Source organism: Copadichromis virginalis, linkage group LG18, assembly GCF_057382275.1.
Source record: "Copadichromis virginalis isolate Kocher_CV1m ecotype Utaka linkage group LG18, C_Virginalis_male_GT1.1, whole genome shotgun sequence".
NCBI lineage: Eukaryota > Metazoa > Chordata > Actinopteri > Cichliformes > Cichlidae > Copadichromis > Copadichromis virginalis.
The window spans coordinates 9,546,314-9,573,032 of NC_140635.1; the positions used below are offsets into that span (position 1 = coordinate 9,546,314).

The 26,719-nt window shown below is 39.5% G+C and overlaps 2 protein-coding genes across 9 annotated transcripts in view; both read right to left on the bottom strand.

Annotated features, from left to right (window-relative positions):
• Positions 1–3,287: 3,287 nt before the first annotated feature.
• Positions 3,288–7,781, bottom strand: LOC146687270 (acyl-coenzyme A thioesterase 1-like). Its single transcript, XM_085438973.1, has 3 exons — positions 6,331–7,781; positions 5,330–5,514; positions 3,288–4,963 (listed from the first exon to the last, which is right to left on the bottom strand). Exons 1-3 carry the CDS (start codon positions 6,785–6,787, stop codon positions 4,355–4,357), a joined length of 1,251 nt encoding a protein of 416 aa, XP_085295099.1. The 5' UTR covers positions 6,788–7,781; the 3' UTR covers positions 3,288–4,354.
• Positions 7,782–10,869: 3,088 nt separating this feature from the next.
• Positions 10,870–26,719, bottom strand: part of svilb (supervillin b) — a 46,801-nt gene continuing 30,951 nt past the window's right edge. For all 8 annotated transcript variants that reach the window (XM_085438826.1, XM_085438821.1, XM_085438822.1 and 5 more), the window contains 19 exons: positions 26,051–26,131; positions 25,712–25,889; positions 25,447–25,622; positions 24,993–25,148; positions 23,730–23,866; positions 22,591–22,738; positions 22,352–22,497; positions 20,556–20,731; positions 20,236–20,383; positions 19,420–19,699; positions 19,049–19,200; positions 18,670–18,775; positions 18,263–18,470; positions 18,046–18,179; positions 16,744–16,899; positions 15,557–15,700; positions 15,334–15,455; positions 14,800–14,955; positions 10,870–11,211 (listed from right to left, as the gene is read on the bottom strand). In XM_085438826.1, coding sequence (XP_085294952.1) covers positions 11,125–11,211; positions 14,800–14,955; positions 15,334–15,455; positions 15,557–15,700; positions 16,744–16,899; positions 18,046–18,179; positions 18,263–18,470; positions 18,670–18,775; positions 19,049–19,200; positions 19,420–19,699; positions 20,236–20,383; positions 20,556–20,731; positions 22,352–22,497; positions 22,591–22,738; positions 23,730–23,866; positions 24,993–25,148; positions 25,447–25,622; positions 25,712–25,889; positions 26,051–26,131 — 2,891 coding nt within the window. In that variant the 3' untranslated portion in view covers positions 10,870–11,124. The remainder of the gene's footprint in view (positions 11,212–14,799; positions 14,956–15,333; positions 15,456–15,556; positions 15,701–16,743; positions 16,900–18,045; positions 18,180–18,262; positions 18,471–18,669; positions 18,776–19,048; positions 19,201–19,419; positions 19,700–20,235; positions 20,384–20,555; positions 20,732–22,351; positions 22,498–22,590; positions 22,739–23,729; positions 23,867–24,992; positions 25,149–25,446; positions 25,623–25,711; positions 25,890–26,050; positions 26,132–26,719) is intronic.

Below are 26,719 nucleotides of genomic sequence, written 5' to 3' on the forward strand. Positions count from 1 at the left end.
TTCTGAAACCATCCAGAAGACAAAGTCTCCAACTGGTTTGTGGAAGTCCAGTTTCTCCAAATTAATCAGCGGGTGAAATGTCTCTTCATGGATGGTTTTGATTCTGTTGTTATTCACGAACAAAGCCCTCAAAGCAGCATATGAAAGAAAGTCCTCTTTCATTGTTGTCTCCAGCGTGTTAAAAGAGAGATCGAGCTCAGTGATGAGTTTTGAAGCGGCTGCAGGGACTTCTCGAAGGTTTTGGCTCGAACAGTCGAAGGATGTTGTTCACAGTGGTGACACTGTTGACTGGTGATTGACAAGCACTGAGATACTAGCATGACAAACACAAGAAACATCATGACTTATTCTCCTGAGTGCCTGCAAAACAAACACAAAATCAAACTCAAAGCTTTTCTCTCAGATGCTGGTGTGGCACAATCTAATGATAAAAAAGGTCATGCTAACAGCTTTTGGAGCACAGCTGCACAAAATAACAGCTTTTGGAGCACAAAATGCATTACAGGTAAACCCAGTACCCAAACATGTTAACAAGGATAAAGAAAAAATCTGAAACAAAAGCAGGTAGTGTGGTGATTTATGTTGTGAGGATGCTTTCACTCCCATCAAAGTCACCCAGTGTTGAGAACCCAAATGAGCCCAAAAACCTCAAGTGGCTGCAACCAACAGCGAACGTCAAGAAGTGGATACTTGCATGTTGAGCCAGAAACATGCAGAAAACCCAAAAGAGGCGAGATAGCACATCTTGGTCCCACTCAGGCAGTACGAACACCTGGAAAGAGGAGCCCACAGTTCAGACCCAAGGTCACTGGTAAGGACACCAGCCAGTTATAAGTCTAGTTTTAATTTTCATTTTAGTTAGTGTTATGGCCTTTCTAAGGGTGGCCAGACCATAATATAAGGGTGATCCACCCCTGTCTGACCCCAAGCAGCACATCACACAACCAGTACAATTTTGATGGTGATTTTTTTTCACAGTGATTGAATTCTAACAAAGGAAAGGAGCGAACTATAGCTTCGGGGTGGACCCCAAAACAACAAACAAAAGGGACCGTATCTAAAGGATGTACAAAACTTATTTATGAAAAGAATAAAACCAAATGACAATGTCTTATCTCCCTAACTAAGAAAAACATGAGAAAAGGGTAATCAAATAAAAAGGCAGTCCACCCCTACATGCTCCTGTATAAAGAAACAGGTAACACAAAGCCTGCCGGTTGAGGTCCATGGCGGTGTCATCTTATATGTTGTCTCCAGGTCATTAGCCAATCTGTATGGGCCGTCCCATGGATGCACCAATCACGGAAAGGCACCTGCACACTCAGATTTACATATGAGACAACATTACGACAACAGTCGTAACATTAACTAAAAATGTTTTTCACCATCTCGTTTTAACTTCTGGTTTAGCTTCAGCTAACTAAAACTAAATGGACCTTGGAAATAATCACATCTTAATAGAGTGAACCATAGACTGTATAAAAGATAGGACCATTGCAACTTTACTGCAGCACTTCACCCTTTCACATAGTCCCAGCTCTTCTCTGTCATGTTTTATGGTGCTGCAAATGTCTTCAGTTGGTGAAAGGTTGGGCTGCTGGTGTCTTGTTGTGCTTGCTATGCATCCCTGACTCCTTTCTTCTTTCTGCATCAAGTAAGGAATGTAGTGAAAGTTCCCAAGAGGTTAAAAGCACCACTGAAAAAATGCCATCAGACCTGAGTTGGGACACTTGGATTATGGAGCTTCTGGACCAAGAGAGTGGATGGGAGCATGTGTTTAACAAGTAAGAGTATAACGTCCCCCAAAATGTCCCTAACTAAGAAAAACATGAGAAAAGGGTAATCAAATAAAAAGGCAGTCCACCCCTACATGCTCCTGTATAAAGAAACAGGTAACACAAAGCCTGCAGGTTGAGGTCCATGGCGGTGTCATCTTATATGTTGTCTCCAGGTCAAGGAGACAACCTTAACCTTAACAACCTTTCGCGTGCCACAGCTGGTTGCCGACCCCTGGACTAGACTATTTAACAATATGTTACAGATTTATGTTACAAAGAAGAAACGCCACAGAGGAGGTTTGTGGATGTAGTGAAGGAGGACATGCAGAGGGTTGGTGTGACAGACGATGCAAACAATTGCCCATTCCCACAAAGCTATGGTAAAAGCTAGCGTGAGATTGGGCTGGGTTCATTGTACTGCTGTATATGACTAGGTATTTATTTGGGAAAGGAAAAAAATGAACTGAAAACAGTTACTTTCTTATGAAATGAACAAAAATAAAACCCAATGTTGTAACAATTACTGCATGGTATATAAATTAAGATTTTCAAAATAAAACACCAGGCCTCCTAAGTCCTAACTCTGGTTTCACTCATAAAACCTTATACCTTTAAAGTGGAATGGCTTTCACCTTTGAAATGCCCCAGGGTACAACTAAAACAGTTATTGTCAACTTAAACCACATTTGTACTAGTGGGCCCCCACATAGACACACATTTACTTGTCCATATTAAACCTGAAGCATAGGCCCTTTCTCTTGTTTGTACTTGTGTTCTCGTGTACTCGTGATACGTCATCAGTCGGAGACCAAGTACTGTTCCAATTCAAAGTATGCATCAAGCCGAGAACGCGAAAAAGTCCCGGATGTGTTCTCGCTCCGCCTGTTTTATCGATAAATGAACGTTTTCTTTAAATTATTTGAATATATATGAGCGCCTGTGTATAAATACACAAACAATACACATATGCTTTCAATTGTGTAATTTAAGTGATCTAGGTAGCTCTGTTTTGGAAGTTCAGTTAACGCTAGAAATGTGTTTTGGAGTTTCTACGTCCTTTAGAATTTGTACGTGCTTTTTGGAGTTTGTACGGGCTTTATCTCTAGGGGCCACTGTATATATTTATATATAAACATACATAAATAAAACCACTTTTTTTTTTTTTTTACATTAGTAATTCCTTTTGTGCATAATTTTATATTGTTGTTAATAATAAATTAATTAAAGCAACAAAACAACCTGAAGAGCCGAAAGAGCCGTCTCTTTTTAGTGAGCCGAGCTGAAAGAGCCGGTTCTCTAAAACGAGCCGGAATTCCCATCACTAATTCTTAGGACTTAGCTTCTGTGTCAGGTCCCACAGGTTCACCTGAACCTTTACCACTTGTCCCGCCCCAAAGCAGAAAAGAGTGTTTTGGACTGGCTTGTTAGTCTAGCAACCAAAGACAATACAGAGTTGAGATGACTGACATTAGATTGGTAAACAAATAAGGTGAACCTATAAAACAGTCATAAATTCAATTATGTTTAATTCTTGAGTTTAATAAACAGATAATGTCTGTTAGCAGTTAATCTGTCATTACAGTTAAATGCTGAAGCAGGAATACATTTGTTTAACACTCACAAATGTAGGACTTAGTCATTTCTACTTTAATTTCTCCATTTTCTACCTATTAAAGGATGACAAAATCACATTTGGAGTCTGCTGTAGTTGATAGTGGTGCAAATACTTTCACAACCACAAGTCAAAGGTTTTTACACTTAATTTGTCTTGTTTTTCAATACATCAGTATTTTAAAATACATTGTTATTTATCATAAAAAAGAGCAGCATTGATGAGTAATGTGCTAGTTTTCTGTGGTGCCATTTTCATCCTTGTACTACTGTGGTAGTGAAATATACTTTAGAAATGTGCTATAATAATGCAGTTCTTTAACTTGGAGTTGGTCTTGTATGGTTTAACCTTTTTTTCCTGTGTGTTCGCATTTGTATTGTAACATTTATTCTGTAGCGATATCTCCCAGGTGGCGTCTTTGGTCTCCTTCCTTGCTGTTTTCTGGTAGTGACCTCACCCAGATAGCTGTAGGATGGTCACTCACAAGCTGAACACAAATATTTCTTTTAATCTTTGCTGCCATTGTATTAAACTTGATTTATGAATTTATGTATTCAGTCAACACAAATTCCAAGCAGGTAAAAAGCTTTGGAGCTCAGCAGCAGTCAGAAGAGCTTGATGAGGTGAGGAAGAAGTTACTGCCTCTGTCAGTGCGCCCCAGGGTGGCTGTGGCTACAGTGTAGCTTGCCATCACCAGTGTGTGAATGTGTGTGTGAATGGGCGAATGACTGGATGTATAAAGCGCTTTGGGGTCCTTGGGGACTAGAAAAGCGCTATACAAATACAGGCCATTTACTGTTGTCCTGGAGTAACTGTAACCCACATAATTCCCTGAGGAATTATTAAAGTATTCTGATATTAAAATCAAACATGAAATGCATTCAAAGACAGAACAGAAAATATTCACAAGCAAATAAAATAATATATTCAATAGTTGTTTTTTGTTTTATCTTTCAAATCCTGTTTATAAATTGGCTTTAGCCTGTGCAGCATCACAACTCAGGTGAGTTCTAAAGAACTCCTCTATCTTCTTCCACAGGTGGATCTCTGCTGCTGCGTGGGCCCTGGGCTCCCCTCCCCACACCACTGAGAAGCTAAGCATCCCATGGAAAGCAGAGGAACAGAAGGGTCCATAGGGTGGCTCCAGCAAATGTCCAGCTCCAGGATAAAAAATAGTCTCAAAGTTCTCCTTCCCACGACGCTTCAGTCTCTCCACCATCTGGTCCATGTAGGCCTTGCTGTCCCAGTTGAGGTCATCCTCTGCAGCCACAAAGAGAAACTGGCTCTTGGCTTGTTCAATGGGGACGAGGCTTCCTTTGTTCTTCTCTTCCAGGGGATCTTCAGTAGCATACTTGATAAGGTTTGCTCCAGACTTGGTGGTAATCACCTTGCTGAAGTCAAACATTAAGGGTGAGAGGATCTGCTGTTTCTTGTAGTAGAGGGGAGTGCCCACACTGGCACTGGTGCCATTGATCCAAACTAAGGCCTCCACACCGGGCACGAATGCAGCAAGAGAGAGCGCGATATCTGTTCCCTTTGATCTTGATATTATGCCGACTCCTTTACTGCCCGCCTGTGAAATAACACACAGAGCTCAGAAACCGGCAATTCCAAAGTATTAAAAGTTGTGACCTGCTGGGCATTTAAACTGGAACAGTTTAAAGAAAAAAATGGGTGTTCTGGCACATAACTCGTAACTACACATAACTAGGACTCCCTAAAGCAGTGTCTCACTTTTTGCCAAGCAATTCTTCAAACCTGACTGATTTTTAACCAGTTCACTGCATTTCACAGACTACGCATGCAATCATTCCCCCCCCCCCCCCCCCCCCCCCAAAAAAAAAACAAAAACATTTGCTTCACATTCGGTCTGAACACACAGTTACATGGGTTCTTGTAAAGTTACGCTGCTAGCTTAAGTGTCACCCACTGGACCCACCTTGGGGTGGTGGCGTAAGAAATCCACGGCTTCTTTAAAGGGGTCCAGATGTATCTCTTTCATATTTTGTCTGTCACTGAACACAGCAATCGTGAGGACCAGAAACCCTTTGTTGGCCAGCAAACAGGCTCTTTTCTCAGACATGAAGGTGCCCAGATCCAGCACAGCAGGGAACGGACCTTCTCCTAGAACACAGACAACAAAAGTTTCATGTAAGTAGGTTATAATCATGCATAATGTGAAACTTTAACCTAAAGCCCTACAATAAAAGATCCATATTCAACACTTCATCTATGTTTTCCAGTTTAAATATGAATTAAAATGTTTTTCACTCATGTATCGTGATTTTGGTGTAAGTTTCATCATATAGTTTCATTACAGCCCAATTAGTGCTGTATTTTATGATCTCAGAGGTGTTAAACACATTTTTTTTATATTTAAGGATACTTTTAAATAACTTCCCAAAGTAGTACAATAAGTACTTCTACAAAGGATACAGCTGTGCAAATATGATTACAGCTAATATGACAAGCCACCCCCTCCTCTGTCCTCCAGATGCATTTTAGGAACTGAGACATCTTTCAAGACATCTGTTATTAATCTCTGTCTCTCTTCCACAACATGTCTTCTATCCTGTCTTCCTTCTCTCACCCCAGGTGGCCCCGCCCCTCCCCTCCCTGAGCCTGGTTCTGCGGGAGGTTTCTTCCTGTTAAAAGGCAGTTTTTCCTTCCCACTGTCGCCAAAGTTCTTGCTCATAGGGGGTCATTTGATTGTTGGGTTATTCTCTGTATGTATTATTGTAGGGTCTGCCTTACAATATAAATACTTTGAGGCGACTGTTGTTGTGATTTGGCGCTATATAAATAAAATTGAATTGAAATTGAATCAAGAAAAGTGATGTACCCTTTGCAGAAAATATACCTTCGCCACCTGTTAAAAAAAAAAGGGGGGCCCACTGTAATGATAGTGAATACTTCTAAGTGGAAAACCACATACAGTACCTGGGGGTGTAAACAAGACTCCTCGTATGTTCCCCTCTTTGACTGGGTCCCGACTGACCCCGTCTCCCATCAAAAACCTCTCGTTTGTCTCTTCTGCCAGTATCCTGCCATCCGCCTCCTGCTCATGCACAGAAAACTTCACCACGTGAGGGTTCAGAGCTTTGTTCTTGAAGAAGTACTTGTGCAAAGTGTCTGCCTTCAGTGACTGCAGCAGACCCATGGGCTGCACTCCAACGTAGCTCCCGTTGAGTGAGGGGTCTCGGTTCAGGTCGACCTCTCCGCCATCATCTGCCCTGTAAGTGGCTGAAGAGCCGAACACCACTTCTCTCTCGTCGGTCGATGTGGCTCTGATTGTGACCACCTGCCTTGACCGCAGCCCGGCCACTTTCAGCTGAACGGGCTCATCAAACAGACACCTGGTGCTCGGCAGCAGCCTCAGCCTGACTTGGGAGGACATCTTTTCTGAAAGATCAAAGACTGAACTCCATGAATGTTCAATATTTGGACAAATGGGTCATTGCAAGGAAAATAAAAAAGAAACATTCTTGGAATGCTTCCCACTCGACACCATCAGAATCAGATCTTCTTTTTTTTTAACTTCAATATATTTGAGGACGCAATGCTACATACTATGTAGATTACTGGAGTTACAGACCAGAAAGTATACAGTGTTAGGTCAAAATGTGGCACTTTTTAATGTCCCAGCATTTTTTAAATCTCACAACTTTTTAACCACATGAAATTTTAAAGGCTGAAAATTACATTTCAGCTTTGTTACAAACAGCAACCTATTTCATTTTAATTCAGCTGTCTACTGGGATATATCAAAATTTTCAGTAGTAAAACTTCATAAATTTAATGCCAATGATGCAGAGAAAAAGAAACAAGCAATAATACACTGGGTGTTTTTCCTGCTCTGATCAGTCACTGGAGAAAACTCTCACAGGTGCATTTTGATGACCTTTCACATAGTTACTGGATGTGAAAGGTCATTTTTTCCCTACATTCTAGTGTCCAAAGTAATTTTCTAAAGCAGGGATTCCCAAAGTGTGGGCTGGGGCCCTCTGGTGGGCTGTAAAGATACTGCAGGTGGACCACAGTATTAACAGAAATTCGGTTTGGAATTACTCGGAAGTATGTGTAGTTACATGTTCATACAAGTTAATTTACTTATATAAAAAGTGAATTCGAACTGGTAGTACGAGGTGGTTAGTTTGTGATATTATTCATTACTGTGACCTTAATTTTCTGCTCATGTATTTAAATTTGTATCCCTGTGGCAGGCGGGGTCACACACTGGCCTTAACATTATGCATATGATTGGGTAACAATAGCAAATTATAGCCTGAGTTGTTTATGTTTGTTTTGTTTTCAAGGAAACATATACATTTCTTTTGTATTTTAATTAGAGGGAGGATTTCAGATTGGGTGGGCCCCGCTAGGTTTTCTTTTTTTAAATGGGCTGCAGCACTCTCGACTTTGGGAGTGGCTGTTCTAAAGCATCGTTTTCTCACTGATGGCAGTTTGTTCTTGGATCCTGATGATGTCAAAGAGTGCGGATATCCTTAATATGTTGTGGTGGAAGATTCTGTCTGTTTTAATTTGATATGGCTGAATGGAAGGCTCCATAGCATCACGTCTTTATATAATCCTCTATTACAAGATATACTCGACTGTACAGATTGTTTTGTCTGATTGTATTCTGTAATCACGGCGGGTATATACCTTGTTTCTATAAATGATTCTGTGTTTGCTATTATTATTTTCTGTTTTTGCGCTCTGCGTTGTTCTTTGACCTCTTTGCAAATGCAAATTAAAATCTCTTCTAAATTCTGATGCTCAATTTAAACTCAGCAGGCCACTGGATGGCTAAATAGATGTTTGTATTAACAATCAGTTAAACAGGTGTTGAACCTACGCCCAGTGCTCCGACATGCCCTTGGATCATGTCCATGCAACAACCAATCTCCTCTCAAATAATTCACACAGGCGGACAGATCCAAGTTTTTTTAGGCTAAAGGTCGTTTAAATATTTTTGCGCTTCTACCCTAGGTTTTGTGGTAGTGCGTCTTCTTCGTTGGTGATTATTGTTAAACAGAAAAGAAACAACCTTCCATAAATGTATTTTTGAATTTACTATTAGATTGTATCGTGCATTTTAATACTGAAACAAACAAGAAACAAACAGAGGGAAGCGCAATTTCCCATATAATGCCATCATAGTCGACTTTCTTCAGCAAGATGATAGTCAAAGTAAATTTACAGTCTAGTGAAATTATGCTTGTAGTAAAGGTCAAAATTCACCAAAGGAAAAAGACTACCAAAAAAATTTAGGGTAGAAGCGCAAAGAAATTTAAGCGCGGTGTAACGCAAACGCAGTAAAACTAAAACAGTAAAGTTACTTGCTCCCTTTGAAAAAAAAATCGCACTTTTAATTAGTTTACCGGTAAGTCTGAAACTATACTGCAGAATCTGGGTAAATCTTCCAGAAAATAAACTATACTTTAAATAGTGCTAAACTTCTGCAGAGATCTCCACGCCAGCTCTGACGAAGGTATTCGCTGTGCAAAAGAAGAAGCGTATTTTATATACACTTTCAAAACATCTGAGCACAGACGCATAACTGGGAGTGGCCTGCATGTCTTCAGATTTTCTTCTCTGTCTTAAAAACAAAACTTACCGAGGCGGATGGATTCAATTACTGTTTTACTAAATCGGGTTAATCTAAAGCACGTTGTTCGCTCTCTCAGACTCCAGACCCCTTCCCGATCAATGCGCGTCATGACGAAGTCTGCGCAGACTCTGTTCTGTTCAGCTCTCTGCTGGAATATATTTTGGTAAATAAGCACCAATGTTACTGAGTGACTGCAGTAGTAAAACTGTTGAATCCAGCTAATGTAATGCTAAATGGTGTCCGGCAGAGGGCGCTGAAACCGTCTAACAGGCTGACACGGGCTAAGCAGGTGCGTTAGGGTAAGCAAACGTCCAGGTGTGGAATAGTACAGATTTTTTACACCCATGTCCGGATATTGAGATAATACCCCACATTTTAATTGTCTTTAGTTTACACTATTCAGCACAACACACAAATCTCAAAGTAAACCTTAGAAAAAACATCTATAAGTTCTCCCCACTGCAATTAAAAGTTGATACACAGAATAGAAAAAGAAATTTGAAATGATAGTTAATCCACAGAGACTTCGGACACTGGGCACCTAATTTTTTTTCATTTTCTTTAATCAGCAGAAGATTTTTCAGCTGTCCTGATAGGATCAGTTAGATTTTTCACAAAATAAACTTGCATTCAACTTACAGTTTCTGAAAAAAAGGCCTTTCTATGCTTGTCTCATTATTTGCAGTGCTTAATATCATCTAAAGATTCAGAGAGGCTCAAGCAGCACATGCAGTGATTTCCATGATTGATTCTGTCATGAAAATCACTGCGCTCAGGAGCACTTGCAGGCCTTTCACCTTTCAGGTTGAAAAGACTTATTGCACCATCAAACAAAAAATACACAAAAACTACACTGTCCCAACAATATTCCTCCCCCAGAAGCACAGCAACGGGTCTGTTCCCAAACATTTAACAGTAGTTTCCAAAAGAAGTGGGGATGCTACACTGGCCCAAGTGTTCTGAGACATGTTGCTGCCAGGAAATTTAAACTGACATTTTTTCCCCCTCAAAGTTCAAACACTTGATGTTTTTTGTGCTGTGCTGTGAAAAAAATATAGAATCATTGCATTCAGTTCCTATTTATATTCTACTCTGCATCACAGCGTCTTTGGAATTAGGAAAACATTTTATGATAATTTTTTTATTTTAATCTTCAAGTTAGATCAAAAGAAGAGGGCAGAGTCCAGTAGTTCATTACAACCACCAGAAAAAAAATTGTGAAAAAAAAGTGAAAAAGGAAAAACTGAGTTATGTAAAAATACTTGGAACAGTTGCTATAATTTCCCCCTTCACTCTTTCCTGATAGCATAATAGAATCTGTATTTTGGAGATATGATGCAATGAAATGAAAGTGTATGCAGCAAGGACACAAATGACTCCACTTCTGAGTTGAGCATTATTGTGATTTAATTCACTATGTCTTATATCACAAAGAAAGTCTTTAAAAATGCAGACTAGAATTTCTGTATATAAACTGTACACAAAAAGCAAGGCACTATACAATCAGATTCTTCAAGCTGCTGTTTCTCTCCTAATGAAACTCTCAGGTGCCCAATAAACCAGGGTCACTTCAGCAGTTTTGAGCAATATGAGTTACCTATGAGGCCTGGCAGCATCCAGACAGTGTGGACAGAAGAAGTGACGACTTTCCTTACAACATCTGACACGACAGGACTCGTTTTTACATAGATACAAAGTCACAGGCGCACCTACACACAGTTTTACGCAAATTAACGTTGCACACAAACATTATATACAGTCGCACACATACACAACCACAGCATGGCACTCTGACAACAAGCGTCCAAGTCTTTTTCTTTGACGAGTCCATAAGCGGTGATTTTAGTGCTATGACACACATAAAAGCCATGTATGCAACAAAGCCAGGTGTCTTTTTTTTTTTTTAACCTGCTTGTTATACCGCTTGAATTTCATTTTGTTAAGTAACGACAAAGTTGAGAAGTAAAACATCACTATAAGCGAGGCGAGTGCATCTCCAGTCTCATTCTCCTCGTATCAGATCAAAAGCAGGTTCATCTCTCTGCGGCTTCTTCTCGCATCTCCCTCTTGACTGTCCTCTCTTGTACCTCTTCACGTACCAACTCCTATTAAAAACACGATTAAAACAGTCCTTTGGCCTTCTTTAAGTTCACTTGCTTCCACCCTGGCAGACGTTCATATTCCTCTCTCTTCACCTCCAAAGCTTTCTGGGGTCAGAAAAAGAGACAAACGTTTCAGAAGAGAACACAGGCAGTGTGATAGGATCATCACTGAATGCCAAGCACAGCCTCAGAGAGGAGAGATGGCAATTTAACTCTAACTAATAATGGTTCAACATGATCAATATTGTTGTTCGGTGACAAAATTCAGCCTTTGTTTTATACTAACACACCCTGAATGTGTTAAGTTTTGTTAGCAGGTGCATTTGATGAAACACTGACTGTCAAAGCACCAAAAAATATAATTTGATAAAAGTCTAAGACAGGAAACATTTAAATGTCTCTCTTATCATGTTTAGTTTCAGTCTTCTTGTGTAGGTATGCCTTTTTCCTACTTCCTGTTTTACTCTGAAGGTTAGTTTATTCACATGATCATTGATTTTGCTTCCTAATTCTATCCTTTGTGCCTATCTGCCCAACCCTAATTAGATCAAGCTGTTTTAAGCATCCACAGCTTCATGTTTGCATAAAAGCTTCTTCAGATGTCCGATGTGCCCTACGTCGGTCTCTGTGGATGCAAATCCTTTCTCCTTCCTTGTTATTCAGCCTCACATCCCACTTCTTCTTTGCAAACCTCTTCCTTGGAATACTCTTCTCTGTTTCCTGTATCCTTGTTCTCTTTCCTGTGTCCAGATGATAGACCAAACACCTTTTTGGCTGGCTATCTATCTATCTTCACCTTTGCAATGAAAATTCAGGAGATCAGCGTCTTTAGAAGTGCTCAAATCACCTGATCAATCATGTTTGATTGAGTGAAGCTCCAGCGCCATATCTGCAGGATGTTGTCCTTTGCACTTTGCACTGGATCATTTCATGGATAAACAGATGAGTAGGTGCTTAGTGATTATACATTTTTTGGTACTTTCACAGTGAGATGTTTCAGAGCGCACAATTTTCAGAAAAGTTCAGTTTAATATAAATAGGAAAACAATATTTTCAAATATTTTCTTGTACAATCACATCTGCTAATTCACTGATTCTCTAACATGACGTGATATCTTGTGCCCTGTGGGGAAACAAATCAACTCCATCCAGTGTTGGTGTTTTTTCATGCCTCCATGTTGTGCTCCACAGACAGATAGTGAGTCAGACTGCAGTGCAGATAACAGTGAATCACTAAAGAGCATTTATTTGCACTGAGAGGAAAGGTAGAAGTTGTGTGCGTGCGTGCAAAGAGAAAAGCTGCAGGAGCAGAGAAGTGTGGAAGGAGTGCGGCGTGGTCTGAGAGATAAACTGCAGCTGCGCAGATAAAACCTGTCAATTATCACAAGAGCATAAACACATCATTTCAAAGTCTAAACCCGCTCCCACCAAGGAAAACATCAAGAGATAAGCGACCTCTTAACTCACTAGGATGTAACTAATTATTATTAATTATAACATTACATAAAATCCATAATTTCCTGATGGGTTTTTTCTATACAATATTAGTAAATAGTGACAAATAATCCTGATGCGATTCTGAGCAATACTGGGTGTTTACAGGTACAGAGAATATATATTTAAGGCTTTTAATACTTTTTACTACTTTATATACAATTTGAGACCAAACATACAATGAAAATATACGTCTATCCAGGCTGAGTTTAAGAACGCCTGCTAGATGTGTTTATTAATATTAAAATAACATGAAAATCTCACGTTTTTTCTAAAATGAAATCTCATTCTCCTCCGTCTGAAGCAAACTAAATGCAGAGTTTAGATTTCTTTCCAGCCACTAGCTTCAACATCGATGACTAACCATCCTTGTCAAGCTATTGACAGGTCATCGTCATCATCATCTTTAGGGTTTTCACTGCTGTAAAAATGGCACCTCACTTGGTCTAAGAATTTTGTATTTTTAAGATGTGCAGGTATGAGTTAAAGGTAGCCTACAGTGGATTTACCATTATGGGCACACCCTGAATGAACATGAAAAGTTTAGCCTATCTATAAATCCCGTCCTACATAAGATCATTTAGGAAAAAGAAAATAATGTAATAATTTTTAAGTCCTGTATGTAGGATATTTAAGGAGTTGTAAACTATGAATGTTTTATGTCATTTATAATAAGAAGGACTTTAGAAGCACATTAGAGTTATAGCTTTAACTCTGAGGTATTAACTGAAGTGTATAAAAGTACACACTTACAGCACATACCAATCAAATCCTGAATTCTCTGACTGATTCAAGTGGTCAGTTGTAACTTTTCATCTTTTCTCCCAGCAGAGATGGAAGCTAATTTTGGATCATGTGTCATTTTGTATTTGTTGTCTCCTGTGTGAAGGAGTTGAAGTGCCAAGTCCTTTGTGATTGCAGCTTTTATAAAGTACTGTCTAACAGCGTAAGGGTGTTTCTGGATGATCTTTTCAGACATAATCGTGCAGCCAAGCACAACCTTTCCTCCTCGACCAGCACCACACTCAAGAGACAGGAGTGATTTTTTTTAAACACAGCGCTGACGTGCTCGAGAGAAGGACGGGTCATCAGTGCGGATGAGTCACACGAGCATCTCTTCTTACCTGAATCCACCTACAAACTGGTCTGTAAAGTGAGAGTTAGATGGTGTTAGATGGATTTTAATGACTGAGGGTTAGTTACTGTGTACAGTTCTGGTTTTCCACCATTTATACTTGTTGATGTACCTGCTACATATCTGCTCAAATCACTGATGTGAATCACTGAGGTTATTTTTGCTTGTGCCAATAAAAAAAAAAAAAAGAAAGAGAAAATATGCACCAGATAAAATTGGCTGAGATCTATTTCAGAATTGTCTGTTTGTGCATCTTTGCAGCACTTCCAGTGTTGCTGCTGTTTTCTCTTTGCTTTCTGGAAGCTTCATTCTGTAAGTATATCTGCATGTATGCTTCTCAAAATGATGGAAGAGGACAAAGACGAAAAAGAGGCAAAACTGGAGATTAGCAGGTCATTTTGCTGGTGTGGCTCCTTTCAATTGTCTGTCTGTGGCCTCACATTCAGGCTTTTTGCACTGAAAGTCCCCTCTCAGAGGCCTCAGGACTTTACACCTGAACTGTGCACTGCCACTCTCATCCTGGGGACGATCCTCCTGTTTAGCCTCCAGGTTACAGACCGAAACTCAAAACTTGTAAGACAGGACAGATTGACAAAGAAGTTGTCTGCTGTCTATGTAAGTCTGAGGCTGATGGTGAAATTGCAAATGCACACTTGTAAACGGCCAGGGAACTTCCAGGGAACAAACCAAACAGATACAGTTTTTGCTTTTTATAGGTACAGTCAGGCAACATTTTCCTGTTTGCCACAGTGTTAAAATGTCATCAGCTATATTTTCTTTCTCATCAATAAAAGATAACTAAGTGAAAATGTCACTTCAGAAAAAATGCCTCACTGTGTCAAAAAGCTGCTACTATAGATATTACACTTCTACTTTAATTAGGTCACAGGTAAGTCATGTGACTAATTTGATTTCAACTGAGCTGTCATTGTTATCAGATTTAAAAGTTATAAAAAAAAAATCTGGTAAAAGGAAAGAAACATGCTGATTTTTTTGTGTGACTAAAACGCTGCCAACAAAAACTTCAAAGCAAAAGTAAAATAGTTTTTCTTCACTTTACTGACCTCAAAGTCCTGGTCAGACAGGTAGAGCTCCAGGCAGAGTGGGTCAACTCCCTCTGGCAGCGGCCGGGCCTGCAGCTGAGCCAGAGGGAAGGTGTTCTGACAGAGCCGGGCCAACACGTCCTCCACCAGGATGATCTGGTTACACACCTCCGCCTCCTGCAGCCACAACAGAGCATGCACAGGCTCCTTTGTAGTAATTGTGAGAAACCGCTTTGTATCAGTGAGGAAGGAAAAATATAGCATAATCTAAATGTTAATCACATTTTCCACTTTGGATGAGGGCATATAAAAAAGGAGGTGCAGGAAGAAAGGAAGTTTTATTTAATTTTTTATTTCTTTTTATTTGGGACGGAAAAAGATGTTTTAAAAGAAGGATGAAGGGAGTCAGAATAGCTTGTTTCGGACATGAAACTGACCTGAGGGGGTGCAAGGCTGAGTATAAACTAAATATGAATTACTTTGAACATGAATATGGAAAGCTATTGCAGTGACGTCCAAGAGAAAAAGTATAGGATAACAATATGTCTTGCTCACTTTCTCTGTAATCTCAGCCACGTCCTCTCTGTGCTCCCAGCTGGGAAACATGTTGGTGAAGGTGAGCGGCTCCAGGCCAGCGTGGATCAGGTATGACTTCTGAGGCTTCTTCTCATTCCTCTCTGCAGGAGAAAATCAGCACAAGGTTCTCATTAAATCACACATTAACCTTTTCCTAATGTTTTTCTTTTCTGCTTTTAAAGTTTCTGGATGTTTGCCTCACGTTTGCAGTACTGCAGCACAGTCTCCATCGCGCACTTCCTGTCTGCATCCCAGCGGATATGAGCAGAGCCAGTCCTCTCGCTGTCCTGAGGCCACCAGCCCTGCCACAGGTAAACCTCATGGAAGTTATCCACCAGGAACAAAGCTGTGCCAGAGACATAAGATACAGTAAGAAATATGCGGTGTAATCTGCATACTGTATGTTCTGGATTTGTAGTTACGCATCTACATTTTAAAGTGTTCCCCCCCCCCCCCAAATGATCCTTTAAGTCTGTGCGAGCATCAGTGTGAGGATAAAAAAGACAATGAGATTTGAAAGTGTGTCTTTCATTTTGCAAAAAATCAGTTCCTAAATAACATCTCTTCATCTTGTTTTTGCAAGGATGTGAGAAAGAGATGATGGGATGAAGCTATTTTTATATCCTCACTCTCTCTGGCACCATCTTGGACAGATACAACTGATCTCATTCTAAAACACTGACGTGTTCTAAAGGTTCAGGTTGTAGAAATGTACATAGGTGTATATTTTACTCAAATGACACAAGATTAAACTAAATGAAAAGAAAAACAACCTTTGAGCTGAGATGATGAATATGAATACTCTTGCACATTAGAGCTCCCACAGTACAGTTTATGCATGTATTTTGTCCACAAATAATTCAACATAATTAAAATAAAACTGTTTTCATAACAGCTCAGCTGCTCATTTTATTCCCCAGCAGTCAATAAAAACATTGGTCTTCATTCACAAACAGTGTGTTCTCACAAATCTGTTCTTAACTGTGCAGATGAACAAATGACGCACAAACCCTGAATCGTCCAAAAAATGAACAGTAATGAATTGTGGAAATGAATAAAGAATTACATAAATGCACATACATCAGACAGATATGCTTCACCACTTTTTCTACCTCTAGGAAGGTTCCCTATATCCAATCACTGGATACTTTATTAGGTATACTCAGCTAGTAGTGGGTTAAACAAGACGCTGAAAACATTCAGAGATTTTGGTCCATATTGATAATGACAGCATCACACAGTTGCTATAGATTTTAAATGAGGTGGATGGCATGTCTATCTAAAACACTCCTGTTTCCTCACTCGAAGCTTATGGAGCAAGGATGGATGGAAGCCTTAACTAGAAGAATATAAATCCCCACCCGCCAAACGTTTGTGTTTCAGTCTCACCAGGTTGAGGTGCATTGTACAGATCTTCCTGCAGGAAAGGCAGCGAGCTGACCAGGTCTGGAGCTCTGGACGGGTGGAAAAACTCATTTGCTACAAAATCTCCAGATGTGCTGCTCAGCTGGAAGAGCCGTGGGGTGAAATTGAATTTTCCTGGATCTGACAAACAACAAGATACATCATCCTTCTTCGGATGATGACCAGTGTAGGTGTGGAGAGCTTTAGACTACACCTCATGATTTAATATTTTGTTAAACATTGGAAAAAAAAAATCAAACCTGTTATTTCTGATTTCATTTATATATTTTTGATAAACAATTGTTGTTATTGTTAATTCCTAAAAAAATAAAAATACTGCAGTTTGTGAAATACTCTAAAATCTTATATTGTAGAGTAAAGAGCATTAGGTCTTTACATTAAAACAGTCATTCCCAAATTCAAGAATCCTGTGACCTCTTTAAAAACCAAAAATTCCCATGAAGTCCACCCAATCTTAAATCTTCAATTCAAAACACAAGAGAAAGTGATGTATTTCTTTGAATGTTTTAATACTAAAAAACAAGAAACACAAGCTGTTGACTATGAACTGCTAATGCTACCCAGTCATATGCATAGTCACACTGAGCTCATGTGTTATGACTAATGTGTAACCCACCTGGCACTGGGACACAAAATTCAATGCATAAGCATAAAATTTAGGTCAGAGTAATATTTGCAATAACACAAACTAACTGTCTTTTATTACCAGTTTTGATTCACTTTTTATATAAACGAATATAAATATGTAACTGTACATACTTGTGAGCAATTTCAAACTGAGTTTCTGTTATTACTGTGGACCACCTGCAACACCGGGCCCACAATTTGGGAATCACTGCCCTAGAGTAAAAATCACATTGAGGCTTGAGTTGGTTATAAATAAAATAAAATTGAACTAAATTGTTATTAAGCCATCATAAGGGCTTTTAAAAAGGTTAAAATTTGACCTACAGATAATATATTCATGCACTTTATTGTGCAATGTACAAGAATGCAAAAGAGCAATTTTACTGTGTGGTAGTATAAGCAAGTATGCTGTATGAATTTTATTGTATGTATTGAATTCATAATGTGAGCTAAACAAGATATTTTTAACTTTACTAGAAATGATATCAGTTATAATTACAGTTACTGCTGCAGCAGTGTGGCAATGGTAGTATAAGTGATGCTAGGAAACAACAATGGTGTTATAACAATGCATTGTTAAGCAAATTTCAGACAAGCTGAGTCTATGGTGTCAACACATAAAAACGCTGTTTCCTGTACCTTGAAGCATGCAGTCATAGGCTTTCCTGTCTTTTCTCCCCAGAGCCTCCCAGAAGCCTGGAGGCTCCACCCCCTCATCACACTCATGGATGGTCACTTTGCTGCTGCTGTGGAGACCTGCTTCCAGAGGACATCTGAAAGCAGCAAAGAGAGAAATGATATTCAATTCTCAGATGAGAGTGTAAAATGAGGAAACACTGTCTTTATAAACACTCACTGCTCCTTTATCTTAAGAGCGGCCGTGTTTCCAACACTGCGGGTGTGCAGCTGCGTTTTGCAGCCGTGCCACAGGTAGATGATGGCCTTGTTGATGTTGAGCAGGATCATGGAGGCTCTAGAGCGAAGGCTGCTGCAGTGACAAGCCACCTCCAGCAGGTGGCCCTCCACCGGCACTTCACCACGCACACAGTAAAGACGCCACTCACCTGATTAGAGCAGGTAAGCGTGAGTGACAGGAAGTTTTTATCCTTAATCCTTAATCAGCAATCCAACATAAATCATATTATAACAACAACAATTTATTTTCTTTATTTAATACCAATATTAAATAATAACAAATAATATAATATAATAACAATATATAAAGGTAAATAGAATAAAAAACGGAAAAGTCCAAATATTTACTCTGAGTGTTCTCCTCCTCCTCCTCCCTTTTGCCTGCATGGACGATCATTCCTCCATTGAAGCACTGCAGGAAACATGCCGGCTCCTTTCCTTGCTGCACCTGCATCTGTAACACACAGTGGTCAAATTACTCTGTTAAAGTCAAGATTACAAATGTATGCACTGTCCATCTTTCTGTACATGTGTACATGTGCGCGTTATAAAGAGAACATTGTACAAAACTTTCATTCTTAGCCATCTTAATGCCGTCGTAATCTCCTGTGATGAACGATTCAATGGAAGCGGGCTAGTGTGTTACTTCAGTAGCATTTCATAACATCAGCCTTCACCGCAGAGCTGATAATATGTTTTTAAACACTGACTGCCTTGTCTCTTGTACCTGTGCCCCTCTCTCCTCATCCAGCTCCACCGTCATCAGTGCTGAGGTCCCCTTCTCGCTGACAGTGGAGTGTCGCCCCTGCCAGAAGAAGTAGCAGCATTTCTCCTTCCCGGGCCCACTGCTCCTTGCCTCTGGGTTCTGCCTGCGACCAACTAGGGCCAAAATACAGAAACAGACAACAAAAGGATCAATAAACCACTCTAAAACTACTCTTTTCACTACACAACAAAAAACGTTTACGTCTTTTTGAGTGAGGTGGTGTTGTAATGAATTATCAGAGCTCACCTACCTGTTTGTGTGCCATAAAGCACACAAATGCAAAATGTCAAGTAGATCATTTTTACCATGTCAGAATATGACTAGAGACCAACCTGAGGTGCTGACCATGTACTTCCACTTGACCACATATGCGTCCCCCTCGTGGAACTGGCCTATGCTCTGGCGTGGCAGACGGCTGTAATCAAACTCCAGGATGTGCCAAACGTCCACAGAAACTGTGACGATCTCCTGAGTCCTCATGGAGTCCTCTGATTCCACTCGACCGTGGCCACGCCCGACATTCACCCCATCCAAAATCATGGAAACTGATGACTGCAGGACAGGCAGCATTAGGGTGGCATCGTAAGGCCGGCACTCTCGCCTTGGAGCCTCCTGGGAGAAAGATTGTACAATTATTTCATTTTTAACCTTAATTTATATTTTATTCCTTCCTAGTTAAATTTACCCTTTTTAATTTTTCATATTTATTTCCTTTCTTATTCATAGCCTTTTCCTTTTTTGTTTTCTTTAGGTCACGAGCAGTTGTCCAAGCATTTCACTACATATCGTACTGTGTATGACTGTGTACGTGACAAATAAAAATTTGAATTTGAAATTTGAATTTGATTGCAGATAGGATTAGAATCAAATGAAATGTTAAGATGTGATAGTGAAAACTGAGCCAACAGGCAAAATAAGGCACTTTGACACACTAATGCTTCATACAGCATCTAACCAAAGGCATATCCGCTCTAATTCCTGGTCCCAGTGTGTAATAAACTGTTCCTGACAAAATGAACTAAGCCTGACTGAGACAGCCCAACAAATAAACAGATGGGGAGATCAAGTCGATATATCAGGCTTCTCTGATGTGGATAATCTGTGGAATAAAGCTATTTATCCTCATACAACAAGAGCCTGATTTGCACCTTCTGCTCAGGTACAAGCTCGCAGCTTTCCTTTGGCGTTGGGGACTTTACTTCAGTCCAATCCACGAACTTCTCCTTGAATAAGATTGTCTCATTGTGCTCTGTCAGCCTGCCGAATATTGCCCAGTCAGGACGGCCCTGGCCCTTCCTGTGGAGAAGAGCGTGGTTAAAAAAAAAAGAGTAAAAGGACGTTAAACTTCATGAAACCAAAAGCCTTTTAAAAACTAAGAAATAAAGTTGATCATTTTAAAACACTATGCATTTTTGGTGTTCGATTGAGGCCAGAAGTAAAAATGTGAAGCAGGCATGTGTATTCTCACCTGGGTATGAGTTTGTTGCAGCCTCCGGGGTCCAGAGGGTTCACGTCACAGCACGTGTAGTCAAACGTCCCGTTCCACAGGTGTTTAGCCAGCTGGAAGGCCACCTTCCTTTGGGCCAGAGTCACCTCTTTACCGTGCCACACATACACCTCACTGCCAAAATCAAACACCAAAACCTGCAGCACAGAAAGCACAACAACCACAGACACCCAGTTAGCACTGCTTCAAACTTAATAAAGCCCTTTTAAGTTACATATGGAGAAAATCATCTATATTATATGCAATAACACATGTAGTGTTGTTATATAAATCCCAGAAATAAGAAGTAAAATACAAAAAACTCAAAAAACAATCACTGCAAACATGTTTTAACCTCTGTGTTCTGTGGTGAGCTATATATAACTCACCACAGTAAATTTTACTAAAGCTTAAAGTTTGCATTTTGAGGAGCACGACTGCTTTGACTGACAGTCACTGAACTGGATTTCTCATATGAATTTGCAGCTTTATTCCCTTTTTTAAGCATTTTAATGGAAAAATCTAACAGATTATATGGTCTGCTGTTTGCTATAGACCAAGAACATCAAACTTATTTTATATCGAGGGCCTTATACAGCCCACTTTGAACTTAACCAGACCAGTGAAACTCTTCTTTCTGTCAATGTAAAAATGTTTAACTACACATTTAATCCCTGAGATCTGTTAATATGAGAAGTGCAATTTCAACAGTATTACTCGATTGTTCTATGTGATAAAGAAATGCTGTCGTATTAAATGTATGTCAACAAAATAAATAAATTAATATGTAAAATTATGGGAAAAGTTCTGGTAGCTTATTGACCAGATTATCCTGTAATTATAATGCAGAAAAATTTGTAAATTCATAGAATGATTTGTTTAACTGTGGACCTAGTCTAAAAAAAAACAAAAAGAAGAAGAAATTTTTCTAGTATAAAAAAACCCCTTTTCTGCAATTTAATTGTTTATTTTTTACATAATTACTCTGGCGCAGTATGAATAGATGTGGTGGAGGTATTTATCAGTAGAATAATATGTTAACTATGCTGAAAATACAATTAAAAGTCTAATAAAATGATTGTCTCCTTCACATTTCCCAAAGTTGCCCAGTGAGCTGGATTAGAGTCTTTGACATTATGTTTGACACTCTTGCAAGAGACAATCCAAGAAGTGTGTGCATCACTTTAGTGACTGAAACTCTTGCCCCTTTGTATGTTACTTAGTGCAAATTTGCAGGTGTCTGTGCAATATACAGTGGATGCATGCAGCTTGCCAACTAAGTGTAAGCTGATAGCTTGACGGTCTCCAAAAATAGTCCTTTCTAGCTCCAGAAAGTTAGCATAGGTTCAGTCCCTGTAAATTCAGGACAGTGAATCTCCAGCTTCTTTTTATTTTGCATCTCATATAAAGTTTGCATCAGAAATTCTTTCTCTGATCCACCACCACCACCTTCTAGACTCCAGAGAGTCCATTCATTATCTTTGACCTTCATCTACAGGTCTGCTTCTTATTTTTTTAGAAGAAACTTTGATTTCTTCCATGTAATATTTCTCTTCTGTAATACAGTGGTTTGCATTCTCGTGTGGCACATGTGACAGAAATGCTGAAAAGTGTCCCATTCACATGCAAACCAAAAATAAAGCTAAACTACACCAGTGATGAAATCCTATTTCCTCTCCGTTCATGAAATCTTTCCAAGTTCAGAAAGCGGAAACGTGAAATTCTGCTGAAAATTTAAAAGCAGCTATCAAAATTATAATGAGGCTTTTATAGATCACCTCCTTGGATGTCAGGAGGGAGCTGCGTGGGACCTTCCCCCACTCATCATCATCAGGAACCAGCTTATCATCCTGCAGTCTGAAAATACAGTTGGTTTCCACGATGGCATTCTCAAACTGCTCGTCCTCCTCTGCTGGACCCGCCGCTACAATTAAACATAGTAACCGAAAATGTTAAGATATTATCAACGCAAGTGTGTGCAGTGGTTCAAACGCACAGACAAAAGCTTATGTCTTACACTGATATGCCATCTGTCCACCGAGGACTGACCAGAACTCCTGAGTATCTGGACTCTGTGGGTTCACCCCTTCTTCGATGGTCTGCACCTGGTTCCCCCTGCAGCCCATGTCCTTATTTGTCTGGATGAACGTGGCCAAATCGTTTGCCTGCATTCACAAAAGAAAAAGAATCATCTTATCAGCTATTAAATATGATAGATTTCAGTTTCATGGGCTAGATTCTGTTTTAATCTGCATGCATAGACGTAAACATGGAGGCCAATGAAGTGTAAGCAGATGACAAAGAGGAAACTTTTTAATCCTGTGTGTGGATGTGGAATCTGAGCCTGGAGCGGTGTGGATGTTACATGAATGGTTTCCCTGAGAGAGTTTTCCAAACTTTTAGGATGTGGAGGCTCACTTAACCACTACTGTCAGCATCTCTTAACTTAACAAGGCTCTAGTAGAGAGACACAACGCTCAGCTCGCTCATCTCCCCGAGACAGAGTTGAGTTATCTTGGTGACGACTGGAGTGGTGTAAATTTTGGGTTACTGTTCAAACTAAGGTCAAATTAAGTGAAGAAAATCAGACCTGTATCTAACTTAGTAACACATACAGAAGCTGTGTCAATGATGATAAAAAAAAAGACTAGACATGTGATTTGCTGTTTAAACTGACAAGAATAAAGTAGATCTGAGTCGCATATAAAGAAAAATAAAGAGTAAATGTAGCCATATCCTCACCATGATGTTGATGTAGACAACAAATAAATTTAGCTTCTTAATTAATCCATTAATACCCCTCAGAAGTAAGAGGTGAAACTTCATAAGAATGTCAAATATTAAAGTCAACAACAAAAAAGTCATACTAAAGAGATTTGGCCGACTGTTTCTTGGCTCTTCATGCATAAAATCACAATAAAGTGTGTAAAGATCACAGAGAAGGAAAACAAATGTTTATTAAAAACTGTCTAGACAGACGTCCTTTGGGAAAATGGAGAGGCTGAAAACGTGTTTGATGAGGAGCACAGATGGGCATATGTGCCAGTTGGTGTGTGCGCAGAGAATGAAAGTTAAATAATCAATGAATCTTTTTTTTTCAAACACTAGTATGGCTACTGTAGCTCTGACCACACCAGACAGAGTGGTAACACTCACCTTCGCCTTCTCAATAACGTTTGAGAACTCTCCCATCCAAACAAAGCAGTGCTCTGGAGTGACCAACAGGAAACAATCCCCGCTGTTCAGAGACGACGCTCTGGGCTCCACTAGTCTGGTCTGAACATGACGACGACCTGCAAGAAATATGAAGCCACTTTAATTCATTTTCTCCGTAGATTTATCATAGATGTTCTGCTTGAGGCAAAACTTGTGTAGCGCCTTTGAGTATTTTACAAGGACAGATGGAAACGACAATTTGTGTGACCCTTGTTTTCTTATTGGTGGATTATCACAGGAGCAAAAGCCTGACTACACGTTGAGATGACCAAATCAACATATGAAAAACAGACTTATTATTCACAGATAGCTGTTGATGTATCATCATTAAAATGCAGATTACAGCCTTTAAAAAAGATTCTGTTTTGTATACAGCAATTTCCCCTTTTGTTTGTTGCTGTACATACAAAACTCAATATTTTATAATAATAGTATTATTTATTTATTATTCGGGGCATGACCACTTTTGACTTTCTTGAGGCTACCAACCTAGGCGCCTACAGCAAGATGTCTGCTTCACCTCAATCACTTCATGTTTAAATCACTGAACTGAATACTGTGAAACATTAAAATTAGGGGTGTGGTTGCCACAGCAGGTGGTGGTGCTGACACAGCTGAGAGCTATCTGCTAATTTAACCCTCTCAGTGCCTTTTGAAGCCTTATTAATACCATTACATTCAATTGCTGAAATTGCAGAGTTTTCAAGGAAAGTCTAGGATTTATTAGCAGATCCCATGTTTGTGACACGCAGGTACACAGTTTATGGATGCAGTTTATGATGCAACAATATGACTTTCATATAGAACACTAACTGCAGTATGAACCTAAACATTAACAGCCAGTTTCTGAAAACTAAAGGTAGTTTTGGCTGCTAATTTTTCCCCAAGGAGAGGGCTTCCCATATTTGATATGGCACAGCTGTTACACCAGATTCGTCTCTCCCATTTATTCAGATTTGGGATCAGCACAAGGCTGGGTTTGTGTCTCCTCCTGATCTTAAACTAGGTAAAGCAAATGTGTTAACCCCTACCCCACGGTGCCACTAGACCTAGTTTTAGACTAAATGAAGAATGAATGAAGCTCTCATTTAAAAGGTTCTAGTCCAAGATTATGTTTATTTCATGTCTGGGAGCTGGAAATGACACAGCATTAAACAATGGTAGACAGGTTAAGACAAACACACAATATAAGCGAGTTTTCACCTTTGATCTGCATCAGCATGATGTTCTTGTACGGCACAGCGCTGTTGTTAGACATCTGCTCTGAGATGTTGACGCTGCGCAGACTCACATTGCTGAAGTTTTCTTTACTGGCCAGACCTGCCAGAGCAGCCTCGGAGTATTCTGAGGTTTTATTCACTGAAATGAGAAAATACACACTTTATAAAAACAATAAAGGCCTACTGGAATAAAAATTAATAAATAACTAACATAACTGCTTCATTAAACATTAAAGTAATAAAATCCCTGCAGAAAAAAACGTCTGTATAAATGGGTCACGCTAATTTGCAGAGGTTAAAAATCGATGTAGTTTTGTTGGCTCCAAACAACAATAATGTTTCCAATTTTGCTGTTGTTGCTTTTTTTATTACACACCAGAGGGGCTCTATTAAGTCTTCTGTTCTACAAACTCCTAAACACAGAGTAATGTTCTTACTCGTCTTCTCGGATTTCATTCTCTTGCTTTCCAACTGTGCCACGTTAAGTCTCTGCTCTGTGTACTCATGTCGGATGTCCTCTCGAGCTGCCAGCATCTTCAGAGGGTTTTTAGATGACTGAACGTTTCTAGAAGGACGAACTGAGCGCTTGTGCTGCACCATGGCTGAAGTCAGCCTAGTCAGGAAGAAAAAATGAGTATGAGTACAATGGAAAATAATTACCAAGAGGCCGATGATGTATAATTAGAAGCTTTTTTTTCTTACTTGGGAGCCTGGGAGCCAAATATGCTGTCAAAATCCTCGCTGATGTCAATCCTGGTGGGCATGCGTGGAAATTCAGCGACACGCCTGTAAAACTTGGAGAAGATCTCATCATCCAGCTTCATCACTTCCTTCACGGCCTTCTCAGTCACTGTTATAGTGGTTTCCTGCAAACCTGCCACTGAAAAAAAAACAGTTTAAAATAATAAGGATGCAATCTATACAGATTCTTTGAAGGTAACACTGCAGAGTGTTGATATTTTTGGGGGATTGGCACTAAAAATGCTTTTAAAATGAAATATATTCCTAAGCTGAGGTCAAAGTCACTGCGGATGTACTTACCTTTGCTATTCAAGCGCCCCAAGAAGCTTTCCAACTTGTCAAGCTTCTTATCTGACTCCATGTCCGGCCTCGCCTCAATTTCTGGAAGACATAATTCAAGTTTTAAAACAACAGCTGTGATAAGATTGAGGTGCTCTCATTACGTTCGTTTCTATCCCTGTATTTTTCTGGACTGCTTTTACATTATTCACAGTTCAAAATTATCCTTATTTATCATATACTGGGCCTTGGCATAGTCTCTTAGTTCTTCCTCTGTTTTCAAGCTGTTTTAGTGTCTCTCCCTTTAAGCCAACGCTCTTCTGCTATTTGCATACAAAAATTGTGAACAGTAGGTAGGTGAGGCTGTTGTGTTCACAGGATTACCTGCTCTCACTGATATTCTGGATAAATAGCAAACCTAGAATAGTCTAAAGTTTCTGTCTCATACTTGTACATAAACTGGCCTACGTATTTGAAACTTTGGCCATATTCAATATGAGGATCCACCAAGTTATTTTAAAGTTATAGTTGACAGAAAATAAAGGAAAACATATCAGGACCCCTTAAAATTTTCTTAAAGTAATTAAATTAAACACACAAGTTCATCCAGCTTTTTTGTGTTTTGTGCCGTTATTACTGTTTTAAGTTATTAGCTGATATTTTTTTATGAACTTTAGGAATTATTTTTAA

Bases quoted from the DNA above. Each gene is read 5' to 3' on its own strand.
- LOC146687270 (XM_085438973.1), bottom strand. From the start codon at position 6,787: ATGTCCTCCCAAGTCAGGCTGAGGCTGCTGCCGAGCACCAGGTGTCTG. The intron at 5,515-6,330 runs GTACTGTATGTG...TCTGTGTTCTAG, and splicing joins AGTCTTGTTTACACCCCCAG to GAGAAGGTCCGTTCCCTGCT. The intron at 4,964-5,329 runs GTGGGTCCAGTG...GTTATTTCACAG, and splicing joins TCTTACGCCACCACCCCAAG to GCGGGCAGTAAAGGAGTCGG.